The sequence below is a fragment of the Galleria mellonella genome, unplaced genomic scaffold, assembly GCF_026898425.1.
Source record: "Galleria mellonella isolate WM207_F2 unplaced genomic scaffold, CSIRO_AGI_GalMel_v1 utg117, whole genome shotgun sequence".
NCBI classification, from domain to species: Eukaryota; Metazoa; Arthropoda; class Insecta; order Lepidoptera; family Pyralidae; genus Galleria; species Galleria mellonella.
This window is the reverse complement of record NW_026441980.1, coordinates 4,672,337-4,694,018: the sequence shown is the minus strand read 5'-3', so window position 1 is coordinate 4,694,018 and position 21,682 is coordinate 4,672,337. Positions and strand designations below refer to the sequence as shown.

The 21,682-nt window shown below is 30.6% G+C and overlaps 1 protein-coding gene across 3 annotated transcripts in view; it reads left to right on the top strand.

Annotated features, from left to right (window-relative positions):
* The window catches only part of LOC113511665 (cardioacceleratory peptide receptor-like), a 157,976-nt gene extending 144,968 nt beyond the window's left edge, over positions 1–13,008 (top strand). For all 3 annotated transcript variants that reach the window (XM_052896702.1, XM_052896690.1, XM_052896694.1), the window contains 7 exons: positions 1,755–1,848; positions 5,028–5,123; positions 6,894–7,097; positions 8,742–8,843; positions 10,059–10,239; positions 11,497–11,641; positions 12,367–13,008. In XM_052896702.1, coding sequence (XP_052752662.1) covers positions 1,755–1,848; positions 5,028–5,123; positions 6,894–7,097; positions 8,742–8,843; positions 10,059–10,239; positions 11,497–11,641; positions 12,367–12,459 — 915 coding nt within the window. In that variant the 3' untranslated portion in view covers positions 12,460–13,008. The remainder of the gene's footprint in view (positions 1–1,754; positions 1,849–5,027; positions 5,124–6,893; positions 7,098–8,741; positions 8,844–10,058; positions 10,240–11,496; positions 11,642–12,366) is intronic.
* The last annotated feature ends 8,674 nt before the right edge of the window (positions 13,009–21,682 follow it).

Below are 21,682 nucleotides of genomic sequence, written 5' to 3'. Positions count from 1 at the left end.
TTATTTATTATACGTTAATTTTAACGTTCATTTTAAATTCATAAACGGGATTAAACGCTACGAGATTACAGGTAAATAGTGAAATAGCATCCTCTCCAGAATAAGACGCTTTCGTCAGACTTCAACGAATATTTGAAAAAAGAATTAGCCGAATTGGTCTAGCTGTTCTCGAGTTTTGCGCTTAGTAAACACATTTTAACAATTCATTTTTATTTATGTAGATAGATTTAAGGATAGATTATAAATGTACATTGTACGCGTGTGATAAAATTATATATAAAATATAGAGTTATAATAAAATTAACGTAGCTTAATTTTCTTAATTAATAAGTGCTTTTCTAGAGTAATTTTATTGGAAATACAATCGTTTCAATTTTTAATTAAATAGAACCTAACTCTTTTTTTAAAAGGAAATTTGAATTTTGTAGAATTTTAGGTAACATTTTCAATTATTCTTCAACAATTTACGAATGGAAAACATCTCACAGAGTAATGTTAATATTTAAAAAAATAATTTCTAACGCCAATTGACTTTAGAAACTCCGGGAAATATCGAGAACTTTCATATCATAACTTTTAATGGTAATTTTAAGCAATATCCTTGCATACTTTATCTACCAGAGTGAATTGAAAAGTGTTTGACTTAAAACAGATCCGTTCAATTTTTAAAATAAAAAGTTTTATGCTTTTTTTCTTTAATACCACTGAGATAGCAAACAAGCTTATGGACCACCTGATAGAAAGTGGTTATCGTAGCCTATGAACGCCTGTAATACCACGGTATCACGCGCGTGTTGCCAATCCTAAAGAAACCCCTTTATCCCTTTTTTTAAGAACCTGTAATCTCCTGGAAAAACCTCGACAGGGAGTTCATGCCTGTACTATCTTTTTTTTATTTATTGGTATATAAGACAGTGAACTAGTTATCAAACATGGTACTTCTGTTTATATTTACAATAGATCTTATTTTTATTTTTAAAAGTAAGGGATTATACAAAAGCAAAACATAGTTAATGAAAGAAGTTGATCTTTATATCTGTACAGAATAGAAAAAACAAAAGCATCTCGTTATTTTTGTTGTATTTTCTTTCTGTCTTTATTCCACAATCCTTTATTAAATTCTAACGAGTCTGAATTTAGACGACCATTTACAAAAGTAAAGAAAATAAAAATAAACCATTTTAAGGCCGTTTATATTGCTTTCATCATCTGCGTCATCATAAACCGGGTATAAAGTACTAGTTTTTTTTTAGAAGTGTCTGAATATCCCCTTCTCCATCCCATATGATACATGTATACCAAGTTTCATAATAGATACATACATAGATATGTTATGTGTTTTATTTGCGTTACTTACAACACACTAATAATAACAGACATAAATAAACATATACAAAAAAAGCAATATACATAAAAGATTTTTTTTTTCATTTCCATCATGTGCCGTAGTAACAAAAAATGCTCACAACTCAGTTTATTGTTTTGGCTTCAAAAGGACAAAATACTGATATTCTGCTGTAGCCAAAAGTCAGCCAAAATGATGTATTTAAAGTGTCAACAAATAATAATAATAAAAAACAAACAAATCCATTTCCACATTTATAATACTAACCTATAATCGCAGCTTCGGCCATATGACCTGGATAAAATACAGCCATGTTCAGAATGAGAAGGAATTGAAAGGGCTTGGACTAACAATCCCTTTCCCCCATACACGAGTAGTACTTAGTATTAATGTACTTATTTATTTTCAGGCTGTGGTTATGTACGCATCTACATATGTATTAGTCGCACTCAGTATTGACCGCTGCGATGCCATCACAAACCCCATGAACTTTTCAGGAAGTTGTAAGTATGATTGCACTTTTTTTTAAACAACAACAAACTATATGACGTGCCACCTGATGGAAAGCCGTCACCATCGTTTAAAGACATGAACACTATAAGGGATATCATGGAGTATACTGTGACAACCGAGGTGCCCTTCATTCGTTTCCATTTCTTGGGGTTATAGTGTTATGCTCCCATGTCGTGTAATTTCACTACCATATCGTACCCTTTAAAACGAAGCATATATTTGTAATGACAACTAATTTCAATTATTTATTACTAGTGACCCGCCCCGGCTTCGCACGGGTGCACAGTACATCACATTAGACACCTCCAAAATTATAAGTGTTTCTCTACTATATTATGCATGTATTATACATATAAATTTTCCTCTTAAATCACTCTATCTACTAAAATAAACCATTTCAGACTCCATTGCGTAGTTTTAAAGATTTAAGCATATATAGGGATGGACAGACAGCGACAGCGACTTTGTTTTATACTATGTAGTGATTTTTAAATTTATTACTTTTTTTTATTACCTAATAAAAAATGATCTAAATTATTTTATACTAGCTCTATTTTACGACTTCATCCGTGATCATATCCTCATGGTAAATAGCCTTTACCTTATTTTTCTCGAGAAATAAGGTGTCTACTGCAAAAAAATTAAAATTCGACGGTGTTCCAGAAACTAGCGCGTTTAAACAGACACAAAAAACAAACACTCTTCCGCTTTATTATATTAGTATAGATATTTCATTAACTTTTTATCTACGCACGTATCCTTCGGAACGCCATGTTGATTTTAGGCTGAGTATGTCCTCCAATTATTTTTCCTAAATTTAATTAATATAATAATGTTTGTTATTCATGCAAAAATTCCTGAACAAATTTAAATAATTTTAATAATAATTTGATAAACGGATGGGTAATATATACCTAACTTATATATATATATATATATATATATATATATATATATATATATATATATATATATATATATATATATATATATATATATATATATATATATATGTATGTATATATATATATATATATATATATATATCCTATAGATATATCCTAACTTGGTACAAAAGATACATTATATTTTGATTCACGAGAGTGAAGTCGCAGGAGACTCAATAATTTTTAATAATTCAAAGGGAATAATAATAACTGAATATATAATAAAATTTTAACGGAGCGATGTCTGTACGTAGGAGATATTTTAAAAAAAAAAGAAACTTAATAATAACAATAGAAGTCAAAACATTTTTTTTTTTATTTTTATCCGACTGTATATTTATTCCAGTATCATGTGAAAACTATCTTAAATTTAATACGATTTGTAAAATTAAGTTTCTATTTACTTTCTTAAAAGTGTTTTATATAGAGAAAGATTAAATTTCCTACGATAAAATCTATGCTTACGAATTCGCAGGCAAAAGCTAGTTATTATTACTAATATAATGAAAAATGTGAAATTGAGTTAGTTAGTTGCTATTTGGTACCTTAAAATGAAGAAGCATACTGGCTACTGTTTACTCGGTAATTTAACATATGGCGTACACGCGGACTAAGTCACATGTAAAAACTAGTATCGATATAATTCATAGCGAGTGAAAAGCAGAAAGAAAGTTTGTTTAAAAGACTCCAGAGATTAACTTCGGAGTCTCTGGCATCGTTAAGACGAAATATTCGATACACATTTCGTGGAATTAGCTCATAATAATTAAAGGGTATTTCAATAAATTTTAATATTGAACTTGTCTTAAGTGAAGAGCCAAATACATTAATGAAGCCTTTTAATTAAATATTATTATATCCAATAGAAACTTTGATCTTATGTTCAATGCGAATAAGCAAGGGCTGCCTCTCAAATAATCACACTACTGAACTAGGTATTATCGGGGGGAAAGGGATTGTTAGTAATGGAGACTGAGAATCCCATTGCTAGCAATACCAGGTCGACCTCCTCGCGGTTCTCCCTGGAAACTATCATGATTAATTTCTGATGAATTCATCATGATGGGCTAACTGGCCTGTTTTCATCCTCATCGATCACCATTCACTGGTGTTTCGCCAGCGTATCCCGTTAGCGCAAGCGGGGTTACCATACTATTTTCATCCAATCCATCCGCGTGGCGGTCGACCTCGTTGGGTATATTGCTAGCAATGGAATTCTCAGTCTCCATTACTAACAATCCCTTTCGCCCCTAATACAACCGAATTGTGAACCTCCTTTTTCGAAGTCGATTGAAAAAATTATTCTTACCCATTATTTTTATTGTCGATCTTTATTCATGAGTTGTGAATAAAACGAAACTATGATTCTCAATTAACTTTTCTATTTGACAAAACGACCGTTTATTTTTTGTTTCAGCTCTGTGTTGAAAATGTCGTAATACGAATACTTTTCATTTCGTATTTTATGTTTTTAATTAAATGAAATTTATGCGATATGGGACTAAAAGAGTTTTATATCTTTTTTTATTCCTATAATTTTTAAAGGTTCCACTCTATCTGAATTGGTTTCTGAGGATTTTTTTTAATGGGTGATAATGATATGGTAACCCCGCCTGCGCTATCGGTATACACTGGCGAGACACCAGTGATAGATGACTGATGTGGATGAAAACACGTCAGTTAGCCCATCCTGACGAATTCAACTAGAATTAGCCACGATGGTTTCCAGGGGGAACCACGCGGAGGCTACCTGACAGGGCATATTGCTAGTAATGGGGCTATTTGACCCCATTACTAACAATCCCTTTCCCCCCGGTTTCTGATAATTTGATATGTTTGTTACCTCATAGTGTCTTAACGGATTAACCAATCACTTTAAAATTTGATATACACAAACTGTATGTGATGGAGAAGAATATATGCTGAGGCCTAATAATTCTAACAAATTGAAGTATTACTTAAGTATAATATAAAAATCTTTGCAATACTATAATCGTACCGATAGTCGATATTATGTAGTACATTTATGCCAAATTTCAAATTGATTGGTTAAACAATTAAGATGTTATGAAATAACAAACAAACAAACTTACTTCACTCAACTTACTCACATTTATAATATTGATAAAATAATGTGGATTTATTATACTTGTACACTACAAATGTATATATTTGTTAATATTATATAAAATTGTATAATTCGAAATGTTTTTAATTTTCAGGGAATCGAGCTAGAGGTCTTATTGTGTCAGCTTGGCTGATCAGCATCGTCTTTTCTATACCACTCCTCATTCTGTACGAAGTAAGAGAAGTACAAGGTATTTATTTATTTATATACACTATGTTACACCATCATCGATCGATATCATTATCCTGCCTTTATCTCAATTATTATTTGAGGTCTGCGTAATATGTTTTTATTCATACTATAAAAAGATTTGGCTTATAGTTTTACAACCGGCCATCAGCCTGACGTCAGTTACACCATTTATAAAAATAATAAATACAGTAAATTTTAATGAGAAGTGATACAAAAGGCAGTCTTAACGCATAACATGGTTTTTAAACTACGATACCTTGTATTATGAGGAACTAGGACATCAAACGTCTGAAGGCATTATGCAGATTACTCAAACCCGTGTATATTCGTAAAACTTTGTTTTCTAAATGACCTGTCTGGGTATTGAACCTGGGACCTTGTCTACGTAAAGCAAACGCACTCATTACTGTGCCATGCTGTCATGGATATCGTTAGACTTTATGATCCATATCTTTAACTTAGCTTTTTGCCTATCCGTAACCGGCGGTTTTTTCATTAATTAGGAATTTAGATAAAAACTATATTTATCTTTTTCCATTTTTTATTATTATTACCATATTGTTTTTATTTTTGCTATGCCTTTTACTTTAATGTATAAAAATCCCGTGTCACAATATTCGTTAACGCTAGTCTTTGAAATGGCAATTTTAATGAAATCTCGTAAATGCATATTGTTTAATCCAAATTGAGAAGGGGAAAGGGATTGTTAGTAATGGGGTCTAACAACCCCATTGCTATTAATATACCCTGACAGGTTGACCTCCACGTGGTACCCCTTGGAAAGGTCAACCTGTCGCTAATTATTATCACGATGGGCCAATTGACCTGCTTTCGTTCTCACCTGTCATCTCATACTGGTGTCCCGCCAGTGTATACTAATAGCACGTACGAGGTTACTATTTCATCTTTACTTATTGAAAAAAAGCTCAATTTGATTGAAAACAAGTTAAGAAAAATATAACCGATAGATGGCGGTAGCGGCAGAACATTTGCTGGGTGAGTCAGTATATTTATAAAGCAAAAATCTTGGAAAATATTCCAAAAGCTATCATCCCTTATCTGTTTGTAAGAACCGACAGCTTCCGTACCGTCGTTTACCTTTGATATAATACTCTTATATGTACGTATTTGTATCTATCACTCAAGAGTCCCTCTAGAGAGGAAGACTAACAAAAGTTTTTACATAGATACCTCTGTCCCATTAATATTTCTACTGCCTAACAAATATGATTACAAGACTATATGCTGTTTTTTTTTTTATTGTTAAAATATGGGATATGGCACTATAATTACTATGCTTTATCTGGAGGCAGAAGAAGGAGGGGAGTAAGAGAGAGGTTGGTATTGGGGTCTAGCGTTAAAATGGGCCAATTAAATTGACTTTATCCTCCTAAATTCATCCCTTACTGATGATCCGCTAGACAAAATAAGCAGGGAGTTCCGTTCATTTTCGACTATTAAAATAAAATTTGCAAAATTAGTCCTTTTTCAACCGATTTCAGAAAAGGAGGAGGTTCCCAATCCGGTAGTATTTTACATGTTTGTTACTTCATAACTCCATCATTTATAACCCAACTGCCAAGTGTGGCAACTTCCAGCAAAACCCCCTATTATGGTCCTCCATAACTTATGCCTATGTTCAGCAGTGGACAGTTAACGGCTGATATGATAATGATGAATAGAGTCATTAAGGCGTCAAGAGATAAGAAACAAACTCATTTTCACATTTTTATACCATTAGTATAAGGATTACGTTAAACGATTCCAGGCGAGCTCCAGTGCTGGATAGATCTAGAAACTCCAAGAAGATGGCAGATTTGGATGACTCTCGTGTCGGTGATGATCTTCGTGTTACCAGCCCTGGCCATAGCAGCGTGTTATGCCGTCATTGTGCTGACAATATGGACCAAGAGCAAAGCAGTAGTCATGAGCCCACCTATCAATTCTAGAAGAACGAAAACAATGCGAAATGGTAACTAGTATTATTTTATACATATACATAAGCGTGAGAGATTGTAAGAATGGATGTTTTTTTAACTTTTAATGCAAAAGCTACTGAATGAATTTGAATGAAATTCAGTACACGGGTAAGTTATATCCTAACTTAGCATATAGGATACTTTATACACCTGTTGATTCACACAAGCGAAGCCGTGGAAACAGCTAGTAGTATGTTCCTCTTAATATATAAAAATACTGTGTTTGTTGAAGAAAGTAAAAAGAAATATTTTTATTCGAACTTAAATTTTAAGTATTTTTGAACATTTTTTTATAATTCTACTACGAATTCAGAATGTAATTTCAGTTACAAAGAATGGGTAAGAGAGTCAACTGTTGTTTTGTTCAAAAACTTGAATTTTACTTGTTCACACTAATCCCTGAATCTGTGTGCGTGCGTGCGTACAAGTGTGTCTTTAGTAAAAACTTTTAATTTTTATATATAACTTAGAATGGCAAACAAGCTGATGGTCCACCTTATGGAAAGTGGTAACCGTCGCCTATAGACATGAGCAGTACCATGGACATAACAGAGTATACTGTTTCGTCCATGATACCCTCCCTGCGTTGCCATTCCTGAGGACTCAGGTGTTATTCCTCTGTACCCTGTAAATTCACGCCATATCCCAACCTTCAAACCGAAACACAGCCATGCAAACACAACTCTTATTTCAGTTGCACTTTTTTATGTTTCTATGTACCTCATAACTCCATCAATTATAAATCGAATTAGAATATTTTTCTTTTATCTGAAAGGATCTCTTTATAGATTCAGATTAGTCCTATAGTAATTTTATCAAAATCGATTTAGTAGTTTAGTTTTTAAATCATAATAACTAGTTTTGCTACAATAAAAGTCAACCTTTTTGTGGAACACAATCTTAAATTTACCTGCGGCAAATAAATTTATACTCCGAGATAACAAATGTTAAAAACGTTTTATTTATTGCTTTGGCTACTTGGCTACTAAAGTATAAGATAAGTTTGGAATTTGGCCCGTTTTCAATTATTCTAGTTTACGTGGCTAGGCTACAGATAAAACTTTCGAGATTAGATCATAGTTGACAATAAGAATGTAAATATTTAATATAGTTTACAATTAATCAATAAATGATGGGCTGCTCATGTATAATATACTATTATATATTTATAAAATCGTTTGTCCTTATTGTCTGGCACTGTATGTCTAAACAGAGTTTAAGAAATCCCTAACCGTCTTACCACAATAAAATTAAACTTGCAATAAACAAGTGTTCAATATATGTCGTCTTAATAAAAAAAACATCTGTTTATGTCAAAAGAAAGTGATGAAATGACATCGTCATTAAAAATTTAAGATGTTTAAAATAATAAATTTAATTATAATAATCTATACATTTTGTTACGTAGATTTTAAATATATATAATAGTAAGGCCGTAATGGTTTTATTACAGAAAATATTTAAAACAATGATTAAATAAACTGTGTTTAACAGAACAGTATATTATATTATAGTAGTATATAGTTTAGTCATTGGAAAAATGTATATTAATAATATGTAAGTAATTTTATGTTAATTTTATGTAAATATCAGTTTAATTTTTCTGTAGTAAAACCGTTGGTTTTTCTAATTTCCAGGGCAGGTGGAGAGTGACCCGGATTCCCGTCGAGCCAGCTCCAGAGGGCTTATACCTAGAGCAAAAATTAAGAGTGTCAAAATGACATTCGTCATTGTATTCGGTTAGTAATACACTTTTTTATTGGTCATACTACATGGCGCCATCTGGCGTTACGCTAATTGAGTTTGTACTATGGGACAACTGATAAATTTTCTTACATTTTTGTAAATACATGGAATGGTAAGAAAGCTGACGGCTCACCAGATGCAATATGGTCCATCACAATGGACAATAACAGCACCATAGACATTAAAGAATATAGATACTGTGATGTATATGATACGCTTCGTACGTAATGAGGTTTCCGACTCGATTATCAATTCAATTCGATCTAGAAGGCATACTTTTATAAATAAAAAAGTTTTCTATGTTTTGCGTCGTTATAATGTTCATTGTCTAACTTCTCATAATATAGACTTACCTATTTTAAAATGGAATAATTAATGTAATTGTAATTCTCATATCTTTAATATATTAAATGAATTGCATAGATATTACAAGGACTAATTCGCGGTCCCGCCATGTTTTCTTCTCAGTTACCCTCCACTTTGTCAATGTTAGTGTAGTGACTTCTGCGAATATTCTTGTGCTCGTTGAAATGAATATGCGTATTTTGGGTCGACCCCCGGGTCTCGTCAAGTAATTTATTATTGGAACGACGCCATATTTCTCAAAAATGTGCATGGCGAATCACTAATCTCTTTGTTATTTTCATTTCATTAACAGTAATAATAATAATTCCCGAGGGGGAGAATTGGAGTAAACATAAACCTCTCAACTCAGATTGCCAACTGAATATCCCAACTTAAACATCGAGGCAGCCAGATAAACACAGATATTTTAATATAATCCTAGTCACTACTATAAACTTCTGCGATAATATTTAATTTAGTTCATTAAAATACAATAAATGTGATATAAAATTAGGTTTCGCGTATTTAAACGTTTTCAAATAATATGCAAAATAATTACTTAATTACACTTACACAATAATAAAAGATATTTACATATGTAGGTATAAAGAGCTGTTTTTATTGTATTATATATTCAATTTTTTCTGGGTATTATTTAGTTTATTTTTAATTGTACGGTTATACCCTTATACATTCTACAGTTTTCTTTTAGCTTCTTAAAGGTTGACTGTAAGAGATCCCTTTATGGGATAAGACCGCCATTGTATATTAAATCATTTACCAGTGTTTAATCTGAGTTATGTACAATAAAGATTTTACAATACAAAAAATCAATTTCTCAACAAAATACTTTCTGTTTTCAGTGTTCGTGCTGTGCTGGTCACCGTACATCGTGTTTGATCTATTACAAGTCTACGATCAAATACCAAGAACGCAGAATAGTTTGGCGTTAGCCACGCTTATACAGAGTTTAGCTCCGCTGAATTCAGCCGCTAACCCGCTGATATGTTGCATGTTCTCCCCACACATTTATGCTAGCCTAAGGTACAATTTTTATTTACGTATTTAAGAATTAACATCATTAAATATTAGGAATGCAGAATAGGTCGGTGTTAGCAACGCCAATACAGGGTTTAGCCACTCTTTGGATGCTTTATACAAAAATGGCACGTGAATGTGTAAATATCGCTACTATAGAATATTTACTATGTATAGAAGAACTGTCTTATGTCTGTGTATATGTGAAAATGTGTGTGTATGTAGTTAGGGTTAGAGCGAGAATAAAGATCATGCCCCACAAAAAAAAAAAAACTTACCTCAATGGTAACAAAACTAGTCAATTATATTTAAAAACTAAATTATTGAACCATTTCTATAAAAATTATATGAGGCCAATGTTTATATATAAATAGATATATAAGTTTAAACTTAAAGCATATACTTAATTAAGACTATTAAGATAAAAATATAAACTATAAAAATATCCTTTTTAGATAAAAAGGATATTTTCCATATCGGATTACAACTAAGTTATGAGGTAACAAACTTAAAAAAAAATACAACCGAATTTAAAAACTCCTTTTTTTGAAGTCGTTTGAAAAGCGCGCATTTCGATATATTATACGAGTAGAATGTGAAATAATCAGACATCTGAACTATCATAGTTTACACTTGTCAAAAGGTGACATAGGATATGTTTATGTGAAGGGGCTTCAAATGTTTATACCGCAAGAGCCCGTCTGATAGGATATGTTAATAACATTGGGGTTTCTAGTCTACTAACAATCCCTTCTCCCCTTAAATATTAAGGTTAATGTAATAGGCAGTTGTAGTAGGAATAAATAAATATATTGAAATAAGTACAAACTACAGCTTGCCTGATAAATCCGATACGCATATTAAGAACACAATAATCTGTCACTGATCTGTATGTACAGTACTAGTAAGCAAATTTACTTCAATAATGCTCTTTGACTCGCGGAGCGTTACTGCTTATGTTGCCGTGGATCAGCTAGGTCGATATAACCCACATATTGATGTACTGCGTCTCTCATAAAATTGCGAATTAATACCGATTCAGCAGTTAAGTTTCAATCCAGGGATAACCCTGGATGCGAGATGCAACAGTGAGCACAACTGTGTGAATTACATCGACTGTACTGTATACTGATTTAAGTATACCCGCGAAACGATAGCGCTTTGAGAGTCGAGGAGCACTGCTGAAGCAATGATTGATGATGATGACGATGAGTTGAGTTCTCGACAGTTAAAATATTAACAAGACATTATGTGGTTTATTAGGCGCGTGCCGCCATACCGGTGGTTGTGGTGCGGCCGGCGCCAGCGACGCGGAGGGCGCGGTACGCTGCGTTCTCGTTCCGATTCCACAGCCAACTCCGACCTTCTCAGCTCCACGCACGCCAGGCGTTCACATTCTGTTGCTACGGTATATTCGCATGATTTTTAGCCTATTGCGGAAGAAAGATAGTATTTGGGATGTATAGATAGATTTTGAAATATATAACCTTAGCTATGTGATGGATTTTTATAACTAGTGAGAAATATCCTACTCCTTACGTAGTGTTTCTAAATTATTGAGGGTTGTGACTCCCCTTCGGAATCACCCTTTCTTTAAGGATATTATTTCATCTGTATTTACTTGTAGGTTTAATTGTCTTCGTTACTCGTGATCACGGTAGGTATAACCTGGTCAAGATATTTTAGGTAAATTACCATATTTTATCTAAATATTCTACTATTCACCTTTACTCTTGTTTTTTTAATAAAACAAAAAGTAAGTTAAATAAGTTAAAGCATAGAGGTACGGATAATATTGTGCTATATGTATAAAGCTAAAACAAAGTGCAATAATTTGCTTTAAAACTTAATAATAATAATATATCTTTTTTCTTATTAAATAAATAAAGTAATATATTAGATTGTTATTATTTATGTCTGTTTTGTTCATGTTTTAAATTTGAGTATGCTCAATGAGTTTCAAACTCGATAGAAACTCTTATTCATGAGTACGATCTTTGACTGTGTCATAAGCAGCACTGTGTTGTCAAGTTCGAAAGTCGAGCATTCCCGAATTTAAAACGTGAGTAAAACCGTCATAAAGAATTGCAATACAGTATGACTCACGATAGTTATTATCCAACAATATTTTAGATATTGAATAGAACGAGGAGTGGCAGCGTATCCCGCGTGCATTCGGATCCTCGCCGCACACAGCTTCTCGTGTTGGTATCAGCACGCGATTGACGTCGGGCGGGCAGCAGAGCGACAGGCGGAGCGATGAGCGGAGCGATAAACGGCGCGGGGCGGTCGACGTTACATGACATAGCACTTGATGTGATGCTCTAGCATCAACCAGAGGGGACCGCCCCACATGTACGCTGCTATATTCGTAGACGCTGGATACAACAGTAAATCTATGAACAAACATGACTTCTGAACGTTGAACAGGGCAAAAGATGTGAATTATTTAATATATCTTATGTAAAAGTCGGCTATATGTACTTAAGGACTGAGGTTTGTAATGTAGACTTTACGTAATAATTTTGTGGTTAAATGCATTATTATAATATACGTAATTTATTGTCCGTCATACTTTTAAGTAATTTATTTTATAATTATGTTTTTAAAATATATTTTAACTCATCTCTGTTCCTTATTAAGTACAAATATAAATTTTTTTTTATATGATAAGGAAACAAACTCACAGCTTTCCTGATGAGAAGCGATAACCAAGCACCATGTACAACACAAGGTTCTCATGGTACCCATCATGTATTGCCATTCTTAAGGACTGAGATACTCAGAGAGACTGACCTCTATACCCTGTAATTTCACTGTCATATTCCTTTAAATAAAAAAAAAAAACAAAAAATATACAAAAAAAGAACTCAACAGTGTTACCATACTTCATGGCAGAAACAAAAATGGGACAGAGATACCCAAGCCGATGACTTTTTTACTACCTCCCTCTGGTACTTTTTATAATTTTTACACAGTGTTATAATTATTAAGTTAATATAAAGATAAACTGCATCTGTTATTATTATATTATTGATTTAAAATTAATAAGACTACAGCAGGTGGTTCTTCAAAAAAGGAGTAAAGAAGTTACTTTAAAGTTACTTGGCAACGCGCACGTAATGCCTCTAGTATTGCAGGGGTTTAAAGACTATGGTAACCGCATAACATCAGGTGGGCCGTATGTTTGTTTACCACTTCAGTAATATAAAAAATAAAATCTTGTATATTACCTAATTTCAAGTAAAATAGGAGCTATCAATGATGCCAACCAATAATAACACAGCATCTAGTTCTCTTTATTTTTGACCGTCGCAGGAAAGCATGCTTATAATATTATATACAATTCAAAATATTATCAAATGATATGAGAAATAAGAAAAAAGAAGTCCGTTTTACATCTTTTTTTTAAATATATTTGAATACTTAAACTAATTAGACAAAAATGTTGTGGATAAATTGTATTGTAAATATTGTATTTTGACATAATATATGTATGTTATAAAATGTTGAATGCTTAGTTTACGTGTTTTATATGCGAACTTGTTAAAATTACATATGTACCTAGTTGGAGTATATTGTAATAAAAAATTTATACCTAAAAAATTAACATGCTTGAAATCCACTAAATTTTATTTGTTTATATTGTTTATATTCATAACTAAAGGTGAAACCGAATAAAATGTTATATTTAAACTTCCAATAGAAAAAACATGTGTTGTGTAAACAAATGTTAGGTTAGTCTATATTATTAAAAATAAAAGGTGTTGGAAGTAATAAATTTTAATGTAATAATTAATAGATTTTGACGCACAAAGTTACAAATAAACATTATATTATAACATTTTAAATAAATTGATTAAATAGTATGTTTAACACCGTTTAAATAAGCAGTGATTTAAATATTGTCTGCAGTAAAACCGTTAATGTTTCTTAATAATCAATTTTTTTATATATATAAGGTGGTAATTTTTCCCAATTTTGAGCTGATTTTGTGTTTTGTATTTTACATTTCATAGTTCAACATTAATCCCACTACAAGTTGTTGTTTTTTTTTTTTATAGAATATCACATGCATGTGTCCATGAATTGGTTCTTGGTAAATTATATTATATATATTATAATATTTTTTATAAACAATATATTATTATTTTTTATTAAATAATTAATTTATTAAATAATACTTTGATTTTTTTATAATATATATAAGACAGGCAAATGGCAAATAATCACAATATAGCAATTTCCTATAAATTTCTGTACCTTTTCATTCTTACATTTTATGTCTGACTAAATATCAAATGTTAAATACAATAAGGATATTTATTTTCAATGACAAATTTAAATAAAAAATTTTCTGTGGTAAACATTATTTAATCATTGACTACTTACAACATTTTTAATAAGTAAATGAGTTTAATAAAAGTTCTCTTATTCCTACGAACAACACCATACTTTAAAATACTTTTGTTTTGTTAAAAAATTGGAAATATTAATAGTTTTAAATGTATTTTAATTTTATAAGCTATAAAATGAAATTATTTCTAAAAAAAATTATACGCAAGTATTAATTGATAATAAAAGATTTATATGAATAATAAGAAAAAATTATGAATAATTTTATCTGTATAACGATTGTAACTTCTTATTTTTATATATATATATATAAATACAACTATATATTAAATTCTCTTATTCTATTTCACATATTTAATAAAGAATGTAGGCCTGTATTTTTATCACTGTAAAATTATCTATATAATTACTATTTTCCATAAAAAACAAAGCAAGAAATATCCCCTTATTGCCAAATTGTAAAAACGCTAAATCCCATATAAACCTATTTTAGCTATTGAACCGTTTATATGTCTTTCTTTTACACTAAATTCCCAATTTGGAAGAAAGTAACAAAACAGTGTCATAGTTAAAGGAGATTTCTATAAGGATTAAGATTTTATCTGAAAGGGGGAAAACAAATAAATTTTTATTTTTATCACATACCTACAAATTTATTTGGTCTGTAAGTAAGTATATAAATACGTCTTGCTGTTATTGGATTTTATTATCAATATTGTGAATAGCTGTATTTTAGAGATTCACATATGAGAAATTAATAATTTTCTACATTTATATGTGGTAATACCAATTTTAATTTCACTAGAACATTCTGTTGTAAAATAACAAGAACCAGATAATTTGCATTTATATTGACCAAAGATTAACAGTATTTTTTGTTTCATTGTAAAAAAGTAACTGACATTTCTTTTACAAACATTATTTTTCTCACCACATCCCTTATAGGGTAAGCAGTGATATTGTATTTTAAAACACACTTAATGTATCCTTCAGTTTAAATTAACGTATTGTAATATATCTTTTTCTGTTCATAGTGTATTTTTTTTTAATTTTATGACAAGTTTCATGTGTATAGGTTCGATATCTGTTCACATTAGTTTGTGTATTTTCTATGTACAACATGTATGTATAAATTTACAAAGAAATATCCACAGTACAAACTGCCACTTTGGAGTTAGATGGCGTTGTGTTTTTAATATGTCGAAAAGTATTTTTTATTATAATCTTAACTCATAACATACATGGGGAGAATTCTTCACTTGTTAATGATACACTAATGACTTCTAAATCTATTTTATTTTATTTTATTCTAATTTATGGGCATTTTCAATTCGATTGTATATTTTTGTGTTTGTTACCTCATAATTCCATTAATTGTAAACCGATTTGGAAAATTCTTTTTTTATCTAAAGAATATACTTTCAGATTGACATCATAGAATTCTTATTAAAAATAGTTCAGCAATTTAGTTTTCACATCAAAGTAACTGGTTTTTCCTGAATTGAATTCAGTTTTTCTTTTGTAAAACGCAATATTAAGTTATTATGATATAGTATAGATAAAAACATAATCCCCATCTTAGATACGAAAGGCTCCATTAAATAAAGCACTTGGATTAATAATATCTACCATGGTCGCAAACACAGGTGGTGTGAAATACCCGAAAGAAATCAGTCCATCTGTATGTTACAGTATTTACCATTTTATATTTTTTTTATGGGGCATAGACAAAGTAATATTGCCAGACACTATATCATTATGTTATTAATACATTCAGATTGAATTTTTATTTTTTCAGTCTTAAAGGTTTATAATATTTAAAATGTACAAAAGTATTTTAGACTGCAGGGTTAAGCAGTTTAGAAAATAAATAAATATTTGTTTCCGAATAATGAATATAATAAAACTGAAAAAAAATCTTTAATATTTCATACGTGACATTTATAATAAAATATCATATAAGATAATTAAGAAACTATAGATGTTACACTATTAATAAAATAAAGTATCAGAATAATACTTTAATTAATAATATATAAATTAAAATACCATTTACAATAAATAAATAAATATCCTATAATTTATGTACATAATAAATTATAATCTACTATAAATTGAAAATTAGTTATTTATTAAAATAAGATACCTAAATAATACTTTAATTAATAATATATTAATTAAAATATTATTTATAATAAATAAATATTCTACAAATTATGTACATAATAAATTATCAACGACTATAAATTGAAAAATACTTAATAATCGCTTTATTATAGTGTTAAAGTAATAAAATACCTAATTATTGTTATTATAAGGATCAATATAAAATTGTTAGTGCCCGTTTAGTTATCGTCACTGTGTATTTATAAGTATATTATTTATTGGAAATTTGTATTATAATTGTATTTAAATGTAAATGAGGCTAAATTTATTGTGATTTTGGATCAATACTGTATAATTAAAATGTACAATTATTTTTGTACTGCGCATGTATTGTACATATGAATATGAGTTAATTAAAATATATACAGATTTTATTAAATGCGTGTATAAATTTGGTAGTATTATTTTTTTTATATTAATTTTGTCTACGTCTATATTAATATTATAAAGAGAGAAAAATTTCATTGTTTGTTCGTTTGTTTATAATGGATAAATTAAAAAATTACTCAAACGATTTTAAACATTTTTTTCACATACATAAAACTGTATTATCAGTGAATAGCATAGACTGTGCGTATACATATATTATTTTCAATTATATCTACCCGTACGAAGTCGGATTAGAGCACTAGTATGTAATAAATAAACCTATATTAATATAAGTAATTACTTTTAAATACTCATGATTACCGTGTGGTCCCGGCATAGAATAAACCACCCATTCCTTTCCCGTGGGCGTCGTAAAAATCGACTAAGGGAGGGCAAAGGATGGGCAGTAGGGTCCCTCTTAAAACATCTCTAAAGCCTAACTGCGTTTGACAATCCGCCTGCCAAGCGTGGCAACTATTGGCAAACCCCTCATATTTAGCAGTGGGCAGTTAAAGGAAGATATGATAACTCATGATTTGAACTTCAAGGATGTTAGAGATTTTTGGTTTGTTACCTTTTTGTTACTTTAAAAAAAAATTTAAAAATGAGTCATTAAAATTTGAACACAGAACATACCTGAACATACTGCCGTTATGTGAAAGTTTCCAATCATACGTACTTGTAAATAGCTATAGAGGTAAACGGTTTTGAATGAAATTTAAAATGAAGATGCGTTATATTTTAACTTAACAAATAAGATTAATACTGATTCGCGTGGACAAAACTACGATAAGTGGCTAGGATTATATATGTGGAAGTTTGTAGGTTTTTTAATTGATTACGCTTAAACAACAGAACGGATAAAAATTAGGTATACAAGAAGTATTCTAATATAACACATTATTATTAACTACTGACCCATTGTTAAATACATATCAGGTCAAACTCCACGAATCCATCGTGATCAATTCTAGTGGATTTCGTCACGATGGACTAACTGAGCTGCTTTCATTCTCACCTATCATCCCTTACTGGTGCCCTACCAGCATCTACCGATAGCGTGGGCGGGGTTACCATTCCATTACACCCATAAAAAAAAAAAAAAAAACATAGGATACTTTATATACTAATTTACAAAGGCAAAACCGCGGACCATAGCTACCTACATTATTAATATAGAGTCTAAAGTGAAAATTGTAATAAAAGAAACCTCAAACTTTTAAGTTTATAGACGGCCATTCTGTTGGAAAGATAGAGCTTTAGCGCTAATACCTTCGTTGATAAATTGCCAATTTGTAAGGGAATATAAAATGTAGCCTAGAAGTGTTCACTCTTTGAAGAATATAAAATAATTCACGTACAAATTATGTAGATACCTATTGTTTTACGAGTTGCCAGTTTTACGAGGTTTCCACGAAACTCCTGTAAATAAAGATGATAATAATTAAAGATTATATTACACAAAAAAAAACCGACTTCAATTGTGGCAAAAACAGCTACTTTCATTTTTAAAACTAAACCATTGAACTAGTTTTTGATAAAACTTCTACGAGCGAAATCTGTAAATATATCTTTTTGAATAAAAAAATAATTTTCCAAATCGGTTTAGAATTGAAGAAAAGGTAACAAACATAAAAAAAAAATAACCGAACTAGGAACCTCCTTATTTTGAAGTCGGTTGAAAATATATTTTTATTGGTCAATTGATAATTACTTTTTAAATAAGTAAAATGGAATTACGAACAAGAATTTAATAATTTTAGTACTCAAAAGACTAGTACGAATGCCAAATCCGGAAGGTGCGACACAGTGAGACACCGATTTCCGGATGCCGGACTCCATACCGCAGTGGTAACCAACTAACAATTCGATAACGGACGTCCATTGTCAGTATTTAAACTGTACATTATAAATATTGTCATTATTTGGTAATACTCATGTAGTGTTGTGCTATTCAAGAAAACAAGTTAAACTGCGATTTTACGTTATAGTGATTTATAACCCTTTGGGAAGCGACATAGCTGTAGTGATGTATGATTTGGCGTATCATATGAAATTTCACCCGTGATAAGTGAAATATTTCAAACCTTATATTTTCTATTGCAGACTGAACATCAATTGTGACTTCCATGCAGAAATATAAGAAAAATACACATTATAAGTATTGAATATCAAAATTCTAATCACTTCCAGTTTGTTTCTACAAAGAACTACAAAGTGAACATTTATCAATCCGCTAGCTAATTTAACAACCGGTCTATTGTTAAATATCGCTGGCAATGACAGCAAAGTTACTAATTAATGACCGCCAAGACTTGAATGATGGTAATTACAGCTTTTGAGTAACCCTTAGGTCCATAAGTCGCTTCAATAGAATACTTACTTCTTTAAACTTGACCAGCAAAATTATTTCATGTTTTGTATTCTTATATTATTATTTGTAAATTTGAATTTAACAGTTCTGTTATTGTAAATAGACTGCTACGTCACCTGTTCCTTTTTCTTTGAACTATATTGTTTTATAGTGTTTGAACTGTATTGTTATATTATTTTTTATAAATTTGGATTTAAAGGTTCTATTCTTGTAAATGAAATAAGAATGTAGGAATAAAAAATTATGGCATTTAATAATATAAGTAAATACCACTAAGGGGGTCGCCAAGACCTCCGCCTACGCCTTTTTTGGGAGCAAAGAGGACTCGTAACATATGTATCTATAGTTTCTTATGGTAGACAACTAATCGACGTATTTACCTAAACATACCTAACCTACACATTAGGGGGGAAAGGGATTGTTAGCAATGGAGTTTGACAGCCCCATTGCTAGCAATATGCCCTATTAGGTCGACTTCCACGTGGTTCCCCCTGGAAAACATAGTGAACAATTCTTGTTGAATTTGTCATGATGGGCTAACTGACCTACTTTCATCCTCACCTATCATCCTTCACTGGTGCCTCGCCGGTGTATACCGATAGCACAGTTGGGAAAACCATTCCATTATCATCCATTAAAAAAAACCTACACATTATTCATGTAAAAGAAAAATACCCACGGCAATAAAAAAAAACATATTTACTCATGGATCTGTAAAATAATAATGTCTGAGTTTATTTTTTCTCAAACATAATCCATTAGTCTGCTTTGCATCATAAAGAAAATGCTAAATAAACAAATAAAATTATAATAAATGTAACCTTCATAATATTTTTTGTATATGTATTAACTTTTGCCCGCGACTTCGTCGGCATGACTGAAATATTTTTACTGACCGAGATAAAAGGTATTTTGAGAAGACTTTCTCCTATACATTACGTGTATACTGAATTTCATGGTGATTGGTTTTAGCCGTTATGGCATTATAAGGTAACAAACAAGCAAACAAACTCACTTTCATATTTATAATATTAAGTAAAGATTATGTTATAATAAGTATATAATAAGTATGTATTTTCGAAAAAGCATTTAATATTTTTTTTCAAAATTATTTTATAAAAATATGTCTTTTTACGTTTCGTGAAAAAATGCACGACGATTAACTAGTTTTTACCCGCGACATCGACCGGGATATATTTACTTGCCAGGATAAGAAATAGTCTATAACCTCTCCCCATTCCATATACGCGTATACTAAATTTTATAGTAAATAGTTAAGGCGTTAACAGGTAACAAACAACCAAACAAACTCATTTTCACATTACATCACAATATTAGTAAAAGTTACAAACATTTACCACAACAATATATACAATATTATATAGATAGATAGATAGATACTCTTTATTGTTTCCTCCAAAATATTACCATAGTAAACTTATTATAAATATAAATAATTACAAAAAATAATCACAATGAGAAAACAATGGGCGACACTTGCAATATATTTTAATGACTGTCACAAATGGAATTAAATCTGATAATAAACGTTACGATAACACGAGATTCCACAATTTTTTTTTTTCTGTCTAATTGCCGTTCAACTTGTAAGGAACATTCTAGACCGCATATCACCATTAATAACCGTAAATCACGCTCACCCCACAACTTACCGAGAGAGGACATCGTCATGTAACGCTACCTAATGCTTACAAATATTCTTTTAACAAAAAAAAAATCCCGTTTATTCTGACTCCACATATTTATCTCCAGGTCCATTAATATTATTTTTCTCGCATGCCAGCCTCAGCCCTCCCTCAGTGAGTGAATAAATAAAACGGTGCGTGTAATGTAAAACATGATACACGTGAAAAAAATATAATTTGAATCACTCTCTGACATGACTGTGGATGAATAAACATTTTTTTTTAATTAATAAGTAAAAATTGTATATTAGGTTGTATGGATGACGATTAATCTTATTTTAAAGGTGTGCATAGACGATGCTTCAGCATACATTTTTGTACGTCATATAACTTTGCAACGGACTTTTTGTCTGCGGTCAGTTGTTTTAGTTTGTTGTTCCAGATTTTTATATTCGAAAAAAAGAAACATTATATATTTTAGTCCGGCCATAAAAACCCTTAAAGTTGCATGCTACAATGAACACACATACAATTATAT